The sequence below is a fragment of the Salvelinus sp. IW2-2015 genome, unplaced genomic scaffold, assembly GCF_002910315.2.
Source record: "Salvelinus sp. IW2-2015 unplaced genomic scaffold, ASM291031v2 Un_scaffold2634, whole genome shotgun sequence".
NCBI classification, from domain to species: Eukaryota; Metazoa; Chordata; class Actinopteri; order Salmoniformes; family Salmonidae; genus Salvelinus; species Salvelinus sp. IW2-2015.
The window spans coordinates 32,905-49,531 of NW_019943942.1; the positions used below are offsets into that span (position 1 = coordinate 32,905).

At 43.1% G+C, this 16,627-nt stretch overlaps 2 protein-coding genes across 2 annotated transcripts in view; both read left to right on the plus strand.

The window, feature by feature from the left end:
* The window catches only part of fam135a (family with sequence similarity 135 member A), a gene marked incomplete at its 5' end in the record, with an annotated part of 40,305 nt that extends 30,373 nt beyond the window's left edge, over positions 1–9,932 (plus strand). Inside the window, 1 exon segment of the mRNA XM_070440532.1 lies at positions 9,708–9,932. Coding sequence (XP_070296633.1) covers positions 9,708–9,932 — 225 coding nt within the window.
* Positions 4,085–16,627, plus strand: part of LOC112074433 (FERM domain-containing protein 6) — a 40,660-nt gene continuing 28,117 nt past the window's right edge. Inside the window, 3 exon segments of the mRNA XM_070440533.1 lie at positions 4,085–4,243; positions 10,648–10,851; positions 11,525–11,615. Coding sequence (XP_070296634.1) covers positions 10,771–10,851; positions 11,525–11,615 — 172 coding nt within the window. The 5' untranslated portion in view covers positions 4,085–4,243; positions 10,648–10,770.

A 16,627-nucleotide genomic window follows, 5' to 3' on the forward strand; every position in this document is an offset into this window, starting at 1 on the left:
ACTAGACCATCAATCTAGTGATGCTATTTCTATCATGTGTAGCTTATATTACCTCACTGCATCCTAAACCCAATTCTCAATATTGTATCTGGTTGACTCGTATGGTTAATAGATGCATCTGCTTCCATATGGAAGGTCAAAAGTCTAATATCAGTGTTTTTTTGTATGTTTTTTAGTTATTTTTATCGGTTTGTTAGTGAATGTTCCTTATTTTCATTGTTCTACTTCCATTTTTCAAAGGATGATTTCAAGTTGATTTTATGAATGTACTTGTGGGGGGGGGTGGTTTTCCTTATCACATTGTAGTCTTTTCAGTGTTATTTATCTATGAAATTGTTATATTTTCACATGGTTTTGTTCAAACCATTCATTCATTTATTAAGACGATTGCAATACTGATCTGGAAATGTAGCTGCTAAAAATGGTGAGCTAACTCATCTTCTCATATTGTCGTCACCTTTTTATTTAAAAGGTGCGTTTTCTTCAACAACAACAAATTAGTCGTAAAGTCAAACTATTATACTCTTGCATTAATTTGCACCACAACTGTATAAAAAACAGATTTTCTACTGAGGATGGTCATTTTTACTAAGTACATATTTTACTATCAGAATTTTCATTTGTGTTATTTTTTCATTTTACAAAGGTAAAGGCTTCCAGTCTAGTCGAACTAACTTAACGGAATCAATTTGATTGTAACTCGGACAATGCAGCCTGGGACTTATAAGGCTTTGCGGTTTTCTATAGCTCTGGACCAGGGCGTTCGGTGCAGGTTGTTGGCGCTGAGCCTTCCTGAACAGGGGAAGAGACAACTCGTTGCGCAATGGACCAGAGCTAGGTTTTATACTGTATGCTGTTACTTTGCCATTACAGCATCGTGCACAACACTAAACCCAACCTGGTGTTGGGAACATTATACGAGCCTTGCTTGATTAAAGCATGAGAACATTTTATTACAAGGGGTTTTAAATCAACTTGTTCAACTGTTAMAGCCAGAAGGGTCGTGTTCATTAGGGCTCACCGTAGCAAAACYTTTTCTAACAAAGCCTTGCTTCATGTAGGCAAGAACCCTGTTTGATTCTGTTTTCTTCCGCCTGGTGCCAAATGAATACYACCCAGATGTAAAGGTGGGGTGTAGCCAAGGGTCAGTACTTATGAATAGCACATATCTTGGTTCATGGAGAGTATTTATGTTTTGCTGTCATGGATGGGTGGGTGTATTATTTATTTATGCTTTTTAACATGAGTATTGTTTTTAGGTATAAAATCAACTTCTCATTTCTTGTCAAAATGGTTTGTATCATTGCACTCTTTACCATTAAATAAATGTATTATAAATATTTGTTGGTCTTTTTTTGCTCATTTATGCAATTTGGTTGAAAGTGAAGAACTCAAATGTTTGACTAGATGGCAGTGTATGTGGATCCACTGCAAGATAATCACCTTTCCCTGCCAGAGAAAAAAACAATAGGCAGTGGTAGGTTTTCAATCTATTCCATCTCCAGAAAAGGTTATCTGGACTTGAAGAGGACTAGCCTGGATGAAAAGGTTATCTAGACTTGAAGAGGACTAGTCTGGATGAAAAGGTTATCTAGACTTGAAGAGGACTAGTCTGGATGAAAAGGTTATCTAGACTTGAAGAGACTAGTCTGGATGAAAAGGTTATCTAGACTTGAAGAGGACTAGTCTGGATGAAAAGGTTATCTAGACTTGAAGAGGACTAGCCTGGATGAAAAGGTTATCTAGATTGAAGAGGACTAGTCTGGATGAAAAGGTTATCTAGACTTGAAGAGGACTAGTCTGGATGAAAAGGTTATCTAGACTTGAAGAGGACTAGCCTGGATGCCAACTCCTTATGGAACTGTCATGACAACGGCAAGATGGCTGACAATTAAATGGCAATGGAGTAGGCTAAAAACAAATACGCCCATTTTATTCCGCCATCAAATAAAGTGTCTCTGGTTGAAATGTTTGATGGATTTGGGATGAACGGTCCTCATTATTTGAGGTTGTGGTGTAAATACAAACGACAGTCAACCGTCCTAGGAATGTGTGAATGGACATTTTTCGTAGGCAAATGCCATTTATTCAGTGTCTACAAGCCTAGTTTACCCCTCTCTCCCTTGCCCCTGTTTGGAGTAAATTATAAAAGCCTGTTGCAACCAGCTGATTTTAGGAATGTTGTCTCCCATGGTAACACAATGGAGTCCCGATTGACCTCCCTCTCCACACACTCACACTCACTACACAAACGCCTCCCCTTTTACCCCAGTCTCTCCTCTCTCGACACCCCCTTTCAGAGAGCAGAGGGGCATTGTGGGATGATGTAATGTGTTCCCAAATGAGACAGTCCTCCAAAGGGACTAAACTATGTTGAGCTGACTGCAAGAAAGAGGAGTGGGGGTATAGGGGTCAGAGGGCGGTAGATGAGGGGTGACGGGGTGGTGAGGTTTGGGGAGGGGGGGGGTGTTATTAGGCTCATCTCCCCCCTGAGATGACGGGAAGTAGACAATGGATGGCCATCTTTTCTTGACTTGAAGAAAAGGTCAACAGCGCCAGGGAAACAAAATACAACAACACCAGGTGTGAGTCTGTCAACAGTATTGTCCAGAGATCACAGTCCTGGGGGCAGTTTATCCATCCATGGCCTTACAAACCCTCTTTTACACATCCTGTCCACCAGCAGACTGCAAAGTTGTTAAACATCTCACACAGTCTAAGGCTTGTTAAGAGGACTGGGGCTGTTTTTTTTCTCTCAGACAGGTGTTATGTAGTATATATGTGTCAGATGATTGTCAGGAAAGTAGCAACTGCTTAAACATGTAATCTAACTCTGGAGAATATCCCTTGAAATGACCTATTAGTTCAAGACTAGCCTTAATCTGTGTCCTCGAAACCCTCCTATACCATTAAAGCATCTGTTAGAAAATCTAATCACAACCATTAGCTAAACTAGATAACAATAGAAATCAACAGGTTGATATGGAGACAGCAGTATGGTCTCGGACTGTGGACCTAATTAGCTGTAATCTCATATGAACTAATGCTTATCTGGGTAATCTGCCTCTTATTGGAGTAAACCCTGCCAGACTGGCTCAAACATTTATTATTGTTGCATTCCCTGGATTATTTCCCCAGACAATTAATGAGGCTTGAAACTGAATGCACCATGGCTAACTCATAGGACATGGTGGAGATACAAGGTTGTGTTTTTAGTTTAGGGAAGGTTAGACGTCCTMAATTTTTCAACATCAATTTAGAAAATACTTTCTCATATAATTAAAATTATGGAGGCAAATTTTAGACTTGTTTTCCATTTCAATTTGATTAATTGGATTCTAAGAATGATGTCTAATTTATAATTACCATTAAATATTTCAAAAAATATATTTTCTTTCACACGTTGATGAGGTGTATTAGCATATTATAGTGGTGAGTAATGAAATTAGCATGCTATTAGCATGCTGTCAATCATGCTGAATCATGCAGATTACCATGCAATAAAAATGTGGCCTATAAATTATAGCGAGTGATTCCATGGCGTGTACTTTGGGATATCCTGGTTTCACACTCAACTCACCTATTGAACCAAACACAAATGTAATTGTAATATGCATAGTCATTTCACCCCTACCTACATGTACAAATGAACCTCAACTGACCTGTACCTCCCTGTATATAGCCTCGTTATTTTAATTTTATTATGTTACTTTCTATTATTTTTTACTTTTGTTTATTTGGTAAATATTTTCTTAACTCTTCTTGAACTGCACTGTTGGATACGGACTTGTAAGTAAGCATTTCACCGTAAGGTCTACACTTGTAGTCGGCGCATGTGACAAAGTTTGATTTGATTCTAATATTGAATATCAGACCTAGTTGATTAACATGGACGTTATGTCAGTATGAGAAAGTACATTGTTACAAGTATATAGGCCGTCATTGTAAATACGAATTTGTTKTATTAATTGCGAAATATAGACAATATAGTTCTTAGTGAGAAAACGAAATGTAATACTAAACTATGCTAAAACATACACCCCTTCGATGAATTGCAGTTGGTATAGTCCAGTCTGTAGCGTCTGGCTCAGCGGAGGAGCAGCTTGAAAGTTTTCAACAWAACGCCAATGTTGTTATTTTTTCACTGTCCGCCAAAACTCTCAAACTACGTTTCTATGTCTGGATAACCTCAACATCATCGTTTTGTTTAAAATATTCAGGTGTTTGCTGGTTTCGTCTGTCGGTAAGTGTTACTTTTTTAACTATTTAGGGCGGCGATTGGCATAACATGCAAGCACTTGTTGCTCTTCTATTCCACGTTAATGTTTTTGTTTATTTGTGTTCATGATGCGTTTAACGTCTCCATTATTCATTCAATACAGTATTGCATTCTTTCGGCTACTATTTTAGTTTGTAGGCTACTTAGTATGCTCTAACGTTGCCTAATAAATACATTTTTATGAATCGAATACATTTTGATAAGCGTACACCTGCTCCAATGTGATATCATTCTCTAATTGAATTATATCACATTGATGTCCCACTTTTAACCAGGTTGGATGTACATTTSCATTCAGCAAGGAAAGTGTGAATATTATTATTTTGTATGCAGGTGCGCTCATAGCCGCTATTGCTCAGAGGCTACTTGGATATGCTTTATGAAATGTTTCTCTAATCTCCCAGGTTCCTTCAATGACACCTTCCTCTCAAACCCTTGTCTATGTTCTGAAGAACAGTGTTGTACACTATATTAAAGAGGGCTGTTTGTGTTCAAGCTCTCTGTTTTGCTTTCTGCATGATTCGTTCTAAAAAAAAACGAAGATTATTGTAACCCCAAGCGTCCACAGAAAATATACACATTTCCACGTCCTCAGCCTTCCATACATATCTCTCTCCCTAACTCTGTCCCTCACTCTCTCTCTCTTTCTCTCTGTCTCTCTCTGTCCCTCACTCTCTTTGTCTCTCTCTCTCTCTCCTTGTGTAATAATTGGATGTTACTCTCATATTCCTTGGAAACCCCCAGATTGTAGTGTTGATCACTCTCAATGTTTCTATCAAAGGTTTCTAGTCTCTGCACCATGAAATGGATGCCTTGCTCATCTGAAAATTGGAATGCTGGATGGTTATGAGGTGATTAGTTTCAGTCTGGTGGTTTTGTGTGTGTGTGTGTGTGTGTGTGTTTCATGCGACTGTGTGTGTATGCTTCCCCAGTCCCCTCATCGAGATTCTACCGGTACACTGAAGTGTTCACTTCACTGTTCAAAGTGTTCAACAGCGCAGTCCGTTGGCAGCTCTTTGCACCTTATTAAAGGGCTTGAACACTACAGTGCATTGGTGCAGTAGTCCAAAGTGCACCTCAAATGGCACCCTATTCCCTATATAGTGCACTAATTTTGGCCAGAGCCCTATGGGCCTTGGTCTAACGTAGTGCATTAAATAGGGAATAGGGTGCCATTTGAGATGCAGATTGCATGTAAAGTGCAGCGGTCTGGTGGTGCAGCGGTCTGGTGGTGCAGCGGTCTGTCTGGTGGTGCAGCGGTCTGGTGGTGCAGCGGTCTGGTGCAGTATTGTTTTTGCACATTAAGGACATGCTAAGAACAAGGGGTTATAATAGTCTTGAAGGGGATTTAAGGCCTTGCAGATGTCTGGGCTGACTGCTCTCATGTGATGCCAGGTCTGAGGAAAACATGGCTTCAAATACTATTTTAAATCGTTCAAATACTTTAGCTGTGCTTGATTGAACCTGTTGCAATGGAACTGATAGAAAAGTGGTAAAAGTGAAGTGGGAACCCTGCCCACCTGGCCCCGCCCACCTGGCATCCCATACAGGGTAAAGCAAAAATTAAACTAAATTATTTATACGATTTCAAATAGTATTGAAACAAGGTCTGGATGCCAATTCTGAGGTCACTCTGGTTAGACTAAGGGGATGTCGGAGGGAGGACGAGTGAGGTAATTTCACACGTAAGCCTGCCCTGTCTGCAGACTTGTTTGTGAGTGTAAGATGAGGCTCATACTTAAACTGGCTCTGACTGTAACTGTTCTGATTAATTATGATGGGGATATTAAGTGATAAGACTAGGTGGCAGGTACGGTGCCTTCAGGAAGTATTCACACCCCTTTACTTTTTCCATATTGTGTTGTGTTACGGCCTGAATATTAAATTGAGATTTTGTGTCACTGATTTACACACAATATCCCATAATGTCAAAGTGAAATTGTATTTGTATAAAACTTTTGAAATGAATACAAAATGAGAAGCTGAAATGTCTTGAGTCAATAAGTATTCAACCTCTTTGTTATGGCAAGCCTAAATATGTTCAGGAGTAAAAAAACTACTCAATTCAGGGACCTTACAGATAATTGTATGTGTGGGTTACCAAGATCATTTTAACCACTATAATTGAACACTGAATGAGTCCATGCAACTTATTATGAGATATAAATCCCTGAATTGATTTAAATCCCTGAATTGATAGTGAATTTCAAGCACAAATACAACCCCAAAGACCAGGGAGGTTTTCCAATGCTTGCAAAGAAGGGCACCTATTGGTAGATGTGTAAAAAGAATACATTGAATATCCCTTTGAGCATGGTGAAGTTATTAATTACACTTTGGATAGTGTATCAATACACCCAGTCACTACACAGATACAGGCGTCCTTCCTAACTCATTTGCGGGAGAGGAAGGAAACCACTCAGGGATTTCACTATGAGGCCAATGAGGATTTTAAAACCGTTACAGTTTTAATGGTTGTGATATGAGAACTGAAGATGGATCAACAACATTGTAGTTACTCCACAATACAATACTAATACTAACCTAAATGTGCTCAACATCAGTCAATAAGGCACTAAAGTAAAACTGCAAAAAATGTGGCAAAGATATGAACTTAGAAATCTCTTAAGAGACTTACCAAAAAGACTCACAGCTGTAATTGCCGCCAAAGTTGCTTCTACAAAGTATTGACTTAAATGAGATATTTCTGTATTTCATTTTTATTATAAGGTATTGTGTGTCGATAGGTGAGGAGAAAACATAGATTTAATCCATTTTGAATTGGCTGTAACAACAACATGTGGAATAAGTCAGGGGTATGAATACTTTCTGTGTGTTGTCAAGCCTATCAGACACACAATATGTAGTTCCAATCGTACTGCTCCACATTTTAAAGGGGACATCTGGGATTCCACCACCACGTTTTTGGTACAGCTGTGGATGGGGCTGGAGAAATTAACCACTCATAAATGCATAGACAGAGCTATGAATGCAAGGACTTAAGTGCAAGGAATCACCACAGTCCATTCGTTGCGTCCTTCATCTTCATCTATCTATTCAAAACCATTGGGCCAAAGTTCCCTTTGTCAACAAAAACGTGACGAAGGATTGAACCGTCTAGTCTAAGGAATTAATGCTATACAATTCTAAGTGTTAACTCCTTTGTCTTATGCATAACTCACATTCCTGGACACTGTGTAAAACCAACGCTGTACTCAACGTCAGTCAGGCTTTTCTTTTCAACTCCCCTCTGCCCCGCTGTTTGCAGCGTGAGTCAGATGGTCATCTACTGCCTCTGAAGGTGTGCTCTTGTGTCTGTCACTGGCTCTCAGACCTTTTGTTACTGGCTCATTCCATATGAATTCACTCACTTTATGACTACACTCCTTTTAGGTTTGAACAAATGCTTCCAAACAGGTTTGCCGTGGTAGAAGTGTCAGAAAGTGACCATGAGACATCCATGTCTTCTACAATGAAAAAGATAAACGGTTGAGTTTGATATCATTTGAAAGCTTACAAACAGGGAGGGTTGTCGAACTATTTGATTATTTATTTTAAATGTGGTTATGATCATCTGAGATGAATAAGAGGCAGATCGTTTTTAGATCATCTCAGATGTCTGCTTTTCACGCATGTTGTAGCTTAGACCCGATCTGACATTGTCTTAGGTGTTTGTGTTGTGCCCGTCACCGGTTGAGACACAGCATTCTCTTGAATGCTTGGATGCTCCACACAATTGAATGGTTCTCACACTAATTTTTTGCCCGTGGACCTCACCTTCACCAGGGTTTTACAGAGAGATGAAAACGGGCCTTTGAAAAGGTTATGCCTACTGTGAGGTAGGCAGTACATGATTATTCAAAAACAACTAGAAGCAAAATGGCAACAAAAAAAATCACACGGAAGTTCCAAACAAGGGATGTTCACACAGTAGTGGGGGCTGCCTGAGCACATACAGGTTCCTGTATAGTCTAGGACTGTAGTGAGTTTTTAATCAGAGTTTTGCCTGGGCCCTGGGGATAGTATGACTTCACAGTCAAATGTCTCAGAACAAGGCTGGCTTTTCAGGTTTTACTGTGCTGCTGAATTGTGTGCTGTTCTGAGTGGCAGGTATGAGACTCTGTTTGAACATGCTGTCCAGAGTACCTCTAAGGAGTTATCTCTTCACACACACACACACACACACACACACACACACACACACACACCCTACACCTACCTTCAGATTGGACTTTACTTCTTGGAGGTGAGTAAGTGCAATAACGTTTATAAAGGACATCGTTTTTTGCTCCTCCTCCTTGAGGACGTAAACACACCTAGTAAAGTACCTTGTGTTTTCTTTCAAATACTTCAGGTACATTAACTGGCAGAATGGAACCAATACTACTTGACGTCTGATCTAATTCTCATGACCCCATGGGCGAGTGTCAGTTAGTGGGAATAATAACATAGAGTGAATATCATAACAGGTGTGATGCACTTAAAAAAAAAACATGTTGAATCATGTCACGACGGGTGTGTGTTTTAACATCAAGCCACTTTTCTAAATGCAGGAGGTGGGTAACGTGTTCCATCATGTTTGAACAGAACAGACCACAGCAGAGGCCTTTTAGGATCACAGAGGAAGTTGTTGTTTTTTGGATTGTTAGTTTAGTAGCCACTAGCCACTTGTTTTCGTGAACAGCTTTAAAATGTTTTCAGGTTTCATTTGCCTTACCTCGAGCATCTTGGCAACAGAACATTCACTGGGAAGGCCGTGTTTTGGGGTTGCCCCTCTGCCCCCGACCGACCCAAATCCCTGACTGGTACAATCCACCGCTGATTAACAAAGAGCCTGATCTCGCCAAATCAATTAATCAGATTAATGATGTGAGTCCTGCAGAGTCCGGCTCTGGCCAGACCAGGGAGGAAAGGGCCTGTATGGTTTCACATGGGAATTTTCACTCCTTTCGTATTTGTGTGTGCTTATCAAAAGGGATTGACATGAATGAATGGGAGGCAGATTGAGGGGCTGTAGATATGGTTTAGTATAGGCTATAGAAGAACGGTGGGACTGGGATTTGATAGTATGACGTAGACCTAGGCATCCAACCAGCTGCTGAGGCCAGCTGCCTTAACTACACGACCGGCTGCTGAGGCGCTGCTTTAACTACAGAGCCGGCTGCTTTAACTACGAGGCCGGCTGCTGAGGCCAGCTGCTTTAACTACACGACCGGCTGCTGAGGCCGGCTGCTTTAACTACGAGGCCGGCTGCCTTAACTACGAGGCCGGCTGCCTTAACTACGAGGCCGGCTGCTTTAACTACGAGGCCGCTGCTTTAACTACGAGGCCGGCTGCTTTAACTACGAGGCGGCTGCTGAGGCCGGCTGCTTTAACTAAACGACCGGCTCCAGGCACCAAGACTCTTATCTCTTGAGTCCCGTTCCAGTTGATAGCTCCATCAGGCAGAGAGCAGGGACCAGAGAGCAGGGACCAGAGAGCAGGGACCAGAGAGCAGGGACCAGAGAGACAGGGACCAGAGAGCAGGGACCAGAGAGCAGGGACCAGAGAGCAGGGACCAGAGAGCAGGGACCAGAGAGCAGGGACCAGGGACCAGGGACCAGAGAGCAGGGGCCAGGGAGCAGGGAGTAGCCGTGTGGACTTGTCCAGATAATGGTAATGGAGGAGGAATGCACCAGTCTCACCATGCTGTTTATTCTCCTCCAGATAGCGGATTGGCATTTTCTTTTTAGGCTGATTGAGTGAATACCTTTGAGTCAATCCCAAAAAATATCAACAACAAAGTAGATGGAAATACAAGTGGCCTTTGTGGTTAGACTGATGTCTGAAAGGGATCAAACACTTTATATATGTTTATATATTAACCTTTATTGAACTAGGCAAGTCAGTTAGAAACACAGTCTTATTTACAATGACGGCCTACACCGGCCAAACCCTAACCCGGGCGACGCTGGGCCAATTGTGGGACGCCCTATGGGAATCCCAATCACAGCCGGTTGTGATACAGCCTGGAATCGAACCAGGGTCTGTAGAGACGCTTCTAGCACTGAGATGCAGTGCCTTAGACCACTGCGTCACTCAGGAGCCCAAAATGTGATCCTGTGAAAAAGGAAATCTATAAATCTGTTTTCTTCAGTGCTACTCCCATGTGTCCCATGTTTAATGCTTTGTGTGTTTATACATGCTATTCACTGTATACCATGCTATTCACTGTTATAACCATGCTATTCACTGTATAAACCATGATATTCATTGTTATAACCATGATATTCTCTGTTATTGATATGTTAGGCCTGGTGTTACGTCTACAACGTCTTTAAAGCTTTTATGACTCAAAAACGTCTCTCTGTCTCTATTTGTCTTTTTAGACAGCAGAAAATGAACGACACATTCCCCTAACCAGAAAGAAGCAATGAACGAGTGGGGAGATCGTTGGAGAGAAGAGAGAGAGACTGAAGGAGTGACAGGAGAGGACACTTATTGCAGACACCATGTCTGTCTCCACCACCAAGCAGGAGAGAACCCTGTGTGTTCTGCTCCCTAATAAAGAACAGCTGGACATCACTGTGGGGGTGAGCACGTCCCATTATGACTCCTCCTGTTGATTCTGTAGGTATTCCATGAGTCAGCCAGGGGGGTTCAATGGACGGCTTTTCATTGGAAGGTTTTAGTCCTGGGCCAGTAATGTATCAATAGTATTTCTAGTCCCGTACTATAAAAGGTATGGAGTTGTACATGAGATCCATGACTGGGAGATCAGTTCACTTTTTCTGTGTTTTTCTGTTTATAGCAGTCAGCCTGTTACAATCACCCTGTTTATAGCAGGCAGCATGTTACAATCACCCTGTTTATAACAGTCACCCTAATACAGTCACCCTGTTTATAGCAGTCAGCCTGTTACAATCACCCTGTTTATAACAGTCAGCCTGTTTATAACACAGGCAGCCTGTTACAATCACCCTGTTTATAGCAGTCACCCTAATACAGTCACGCTGTTTATAACAGTCACCCTGTTTATAGCAGTCAGCCTGTTAGTCAGCCTGTTAGTCAGCCTGTTAGTCAGCCTGTTAGTCAGCCTGTTAGTCAGCCTGTTAGTCAGCCTGTTAGTCAGCCTGTTACAGTCACCCTGTTACAGTCACCCTGTTTCTAACACAGGCAGCCTGTTACAGTCACCCTGTTTCTAACACAGGCAGCCTGTTACAGTCACCCTGTTTCTAACAGTCTTCTCTCTCCTCTCTCTCTCAGGTCAAGTCCACAGGGCAGGATGTATTCAATCAGGTGTCTGAGCTCCTTGGAATTAAAGAGCTGCACTTCTTTGGCCTGACCGTGGTGAAGGGTAAGGTGTAGCTTCTACACAGGCCAAAACCAGCCCTAACCCAGGACACATACTCATACAGTGCCTCATAGTAGGAGTGATGTCCTGAGATCAGTTTACATTATACATCATAGTAAATTAGATTATATGGACGGGGGGGGATCTGATCCTAGATCAGCACTCCTCCTGAGACGCTTTATGAATGTGGGACCCACACACTGTAGTACACACACTACACTGTAGTACACACACACCCACACACTGTAGTACACACGCACACTGTAGTACACACACACCCACACACTGTAGTACACACACACACTGTAGTACACACACACACTACACTTAGTACACACACACCCACACACTGTAGTACACACGCACACTGTAGTACACACACACACTACACTGTAGTACACACACACCACACACACACTGTAGTACACACACACACACACACACACACACACACACTGTAGTACACACACACTACACTGTAGTACACACACACTACACTGTAGTACACGCACACTGTTACACACACACACACGCACACTGAGTACACACACACACTACACTGTATAACACACACTACACTGTAGTACACCACACCACACACACTGTAGTACACACACGCACACACACACACACACACACACACACACACACACCCACACTGTAGTACACACACACATGCACACTGTAGTACACACACACATGCACACTGTAGTACACTCACACATGCACACTGTAGTACACTCACACATGCACACTGTAGTACACCACACACATGCACACTTGTAGTACACACACATACGCACACTGTAGTAACACACACCATGCACACTGTAGTACACCATCACATGCCACAACTGTAGTACACTCACACATGCACACTGTAGTACACTCACACATGCACACTGTAGTACACTCACACATGCACACTGTAGTACCTCACACATGCACACTGTAAGTACACTCACACATGCACACTGAGTACACACACCCACACTACACTGTAGTACAACACACACATGCACACTGTAGTACACACACACACTGTAGCACAACACACACACACACACACACACTGTAGTACACATACGCATGCACTCTGTAGTACACACACATACGCACCACGCTGTAGTACACATTACACTGTAGTACACCCATACACACACTACACTGTAGTACACCCATACACACTACAGTACACCACAACTACACTGTAGTACACGCGCACACACACACGCTACACTGTAGTACACACACAGTCACCAACACCCCAGTCCTCCAGTCCTTGAGTCCTTCTACTAGCAGTCTGTTTACATAATAGAACTAAACAACTGGGTTCGTTGCCAGGGGTCACGGCAGAATACGATCAGAAGGGAATGTTGTCGTGTGTTTCTGCATTACTGAGATGTCTAGTCTTCTTTACCTTCAGACAAGTTCAATTCAAATGTCAGTCTATTTCTTCTCTACTCTCCTTCCTGTTCTCTGTCTTCTCTCCTTTGTTCTGCCATGTTGAAATGTATTGGTAATCTTGTGTGGCTCACCTCTTGAACAAGAGCTTCTTTTGTTTTTGTGTGAGTGCCTGCGTGCCTGCGGTGGTGTGTTGGGGGCCTTCCACCTCTCTGGTCTGGGTCTGCCCGGGATTCAACGAATATTAACTTCATTAAGCCAGGAAATGTGGCCCTGCATTCCACCTCTTCACTGGAGGGATGAAGGGGTAGATGGAGGGGTAGATAGATGGAGATAAAGGAGGAATAAGGGCGGGTGAAGAAGAGTAGGGGGGGGGGGAGTGGTGACTGGCCAGGGAGTGTCTGTTAAAACAAAACGAGTGAAAGGGAGGAGAGCAGAGAGTGATTTTAATGAAAAGAGAGATTGATGGATGGAGGAGTGAGTGAGTCAGTGGGCCTGCCTGGTGAATGTGTGAGGTCAGAAAGAGATGAGCCAGAAATGAAATGCTTATCGTATATAAAAATAAAGGCATTATGGATGAGGTGAAGACAGAAGTGAATAAGATGGATGTAATGGAACATGTTAGGTTGGAGCAGGGGTGTACCAGAGACAGGATGTTACAAACCCCAGTAGAACATTGTTAGGTTGGAGCAGGGTGTACCAGAGACAGGATGATACAAACCCCAGTAGAACATGTAGGTTGGAGCAGGGTGTACCAGAAGACAGGATGTTTACAAACCCCAGTAGACATGTTAGGTTGGACAGGGTCTACCAGAGACGGGATGTTACAAACCCCAGTAGAACATGTTAGGTTGGAGCAGGGGTATCCAGAGACAGGATGTTACACACCCCAGTAGAACATGTTAGGTTGGAGCAGGGTGTACCAGAGACAGGACGTTACAAACCCCAGTAGAACATGTTTAGGTTGGAGCAGGGGTCTACCAGAGACAAGGATGTTACAAACCCCAGTAGAACATGTTAGGTTGGAGCAGGGGTTGTACCAGAGAACAGGATGTTACAACCCACAGTAGAACATGTTAGGTTGGAGCAGGGGTGTACCAGAGACAGGATGTTACAAACCCCAGTAGAAACATGTTAGGTTGAGCAGGTGTGTACCAGAGACAGGATGTTACAAACCCCAGTAGAACATGTTAGGTTGGAGCAGGTGTGTACCAGAGACAGGATGTTACAAACCCCAGTAGAACATGTTAGGTTGGAGCAGGGGTGTACCAGAGACAGGATGTTACAAACCCCAGTAGAACATGTTAGGTTGGAGCAGGGGTGTACCAGAGACAGGACGATACAAACCCCAGTAGAACATGTTAGGTTGGAGCAGTGGTGTGTACCAGAGACAGGATGATACAAACCCCAGTAGAACATGTTAGGTTGGAGCAGGGGTGTACCAGAGACAGGATGTTACAAACCCCAGTAGAACATGTTAGGTTGGAGCAGGGGTGTACCAGAGGACAGGATGATACAAAACCCCAGTAGGATGTTAGGTTGGAGCGGTGTACCAGGAGACAGGATGATACACACCCCAGGTAGAACATGTTAGGTTGGAGCAGGGGTGTACCAGAAGACAGGATGTAACAAACCCCAGTAGAGAAATGTTAGGTTGGAGCAGGGGTGTACCAGAGACAGGGATGATACAAACCCCAGTTAGAACATGTTTAGGTTGGAGCAGGGCTGTACCAGAGACAGGATGTACAAACCCCAGGTAGAACATGTTAGGTTGGAGCAGTGTACCAGAGACAGGATGAACAAAACCCAGTAGAACATGTTAGGTTGGAGCAGGGTGTACCAGAGACAGGATGTTACAAAACCCCAGTAGAAACATGTTAGGTTGGAAGCAGGGGTGTACCAGAGACAGGATGTAACAACCCCAGTAGAACATGTTAGGTTGGAGCAGGGTGGACCAGAGACAGGATGTTACACACCCCATTAGAACATGTTAGGTTGGAGCAGGGGTGTACCAGAGACAGGATGTTACACACCCCATTAGAACATGTTAGGTTGGAGCAGGGGTTGTACCAAGAGACAGGATGTTACAAACCCCAGTAGAACATGTAGGTTGGAGCAGGGGGTGTACCAGAGGACAGAGTGATACAAAACCCCAGTTAGAACATGTTAGTTGGAGCAGGGGTGTACCAGAGACAGGATGTTACAAACCCAGTAGACATGTTTAGGTTGGAGGGCAGGGTGTACCAGAGACAGGATGTTACAAACCCAGTAGAACATGTTAGGTTGGAGCAGGGGTGTACCAGATACAGGATGATACAACACCCCATTAGAAACATGTTTAGGTGGAGCAGGGTGTACCAGAGACAGGATGTTACAAACCCCAGTAGAACATGTTAGGTTGGAGCAGGGTGTACCAGAGACAGGATGGTTACAAAACCCCAGTAGAACATGTTAGGTTGGCGCAGGGTGTACCAGAGACCGGATGTTACAAACCCCAGTAGAACATGTTTAGGTTGGAGCAGGGGTGTACCAGAGACAGGATGATACAAACCCAGTAGAACATGTTAGGTTGGAGCAGGGGTGTACCAGAGACAGGATGTTACAAACCCCAGTAGAACATGTTAGGTTGGAGCAGGGGTTGTACCAGAGACAGGATGATACAAACCCCAGTAGAACATGTTAGGTTGGAGCAGGGGTGTACCAGAGACAGGATGATACAAACCCCAGTAGAACATGGTTAGGTTGGAGCAGGGGTGTACCAGAGACAGGATGATACAAAACCCCAGTAGAACATGTTAGGTGGAGCAGGGGTGTACCAGAGACAGGATGTTACACACCCCAGTGGAACATGTTTAGGTTGGAGCAGGGTGTGTACCAGGACAGGATGTAACACCCCAGTGGAACATGTTAGGTTGGAGAGGGGTGTACCAGAGACAGGATGATACAAACCCCAGTAGAACATTGTTAGGTTGGAGCAGGGGTCTACCAGAGACAGGACGTTACACACCCCAGTGGAACATGTTAGTTGGAGCAGGGGTGTACCAGAGACAGGAGGATACCAGTGGGATGATTTGTGATTTGTATCTAACACATGATACAGGCCCCCCCCCCCCCCTTTATCACTTTCCTCACAGCTGCAACCATCTTATCAGTCCAACTGTTGAAAAGAAAACATCATTGAGATCATTTTGTGTTGAAAAGGAGATAAATGTCATTATTTTGTTTTGTTTGTATTCCTTAAGAACGAGGATTAAACATACAAGGTGATTCATTATTAACACTCCATTTGAAGGTACGTAAATAAGTACTTCATAACACATTCCTAAGCATACAAACGCATTCATAAGGAAATAGCATTCATAAGCATACATAACGCATGCATAAGCATACATAACGCATCATAAGCATACATAACGCATTTCATAAGCATACATGACACATTCATTAAGAAGTACATAAGCGTTTCATAAATGTCCATGTGTTTGTAGTCCGGTTTACTCTGCAGGCCTAGCGAGCCAACAATCAATAGTGTACTTTCTTCCTGAGCCGGTATGCAGCAGAGCCTATAAGCAAACAGGGCATATTAGCATTAGCCATAGCTTGAACAGGAT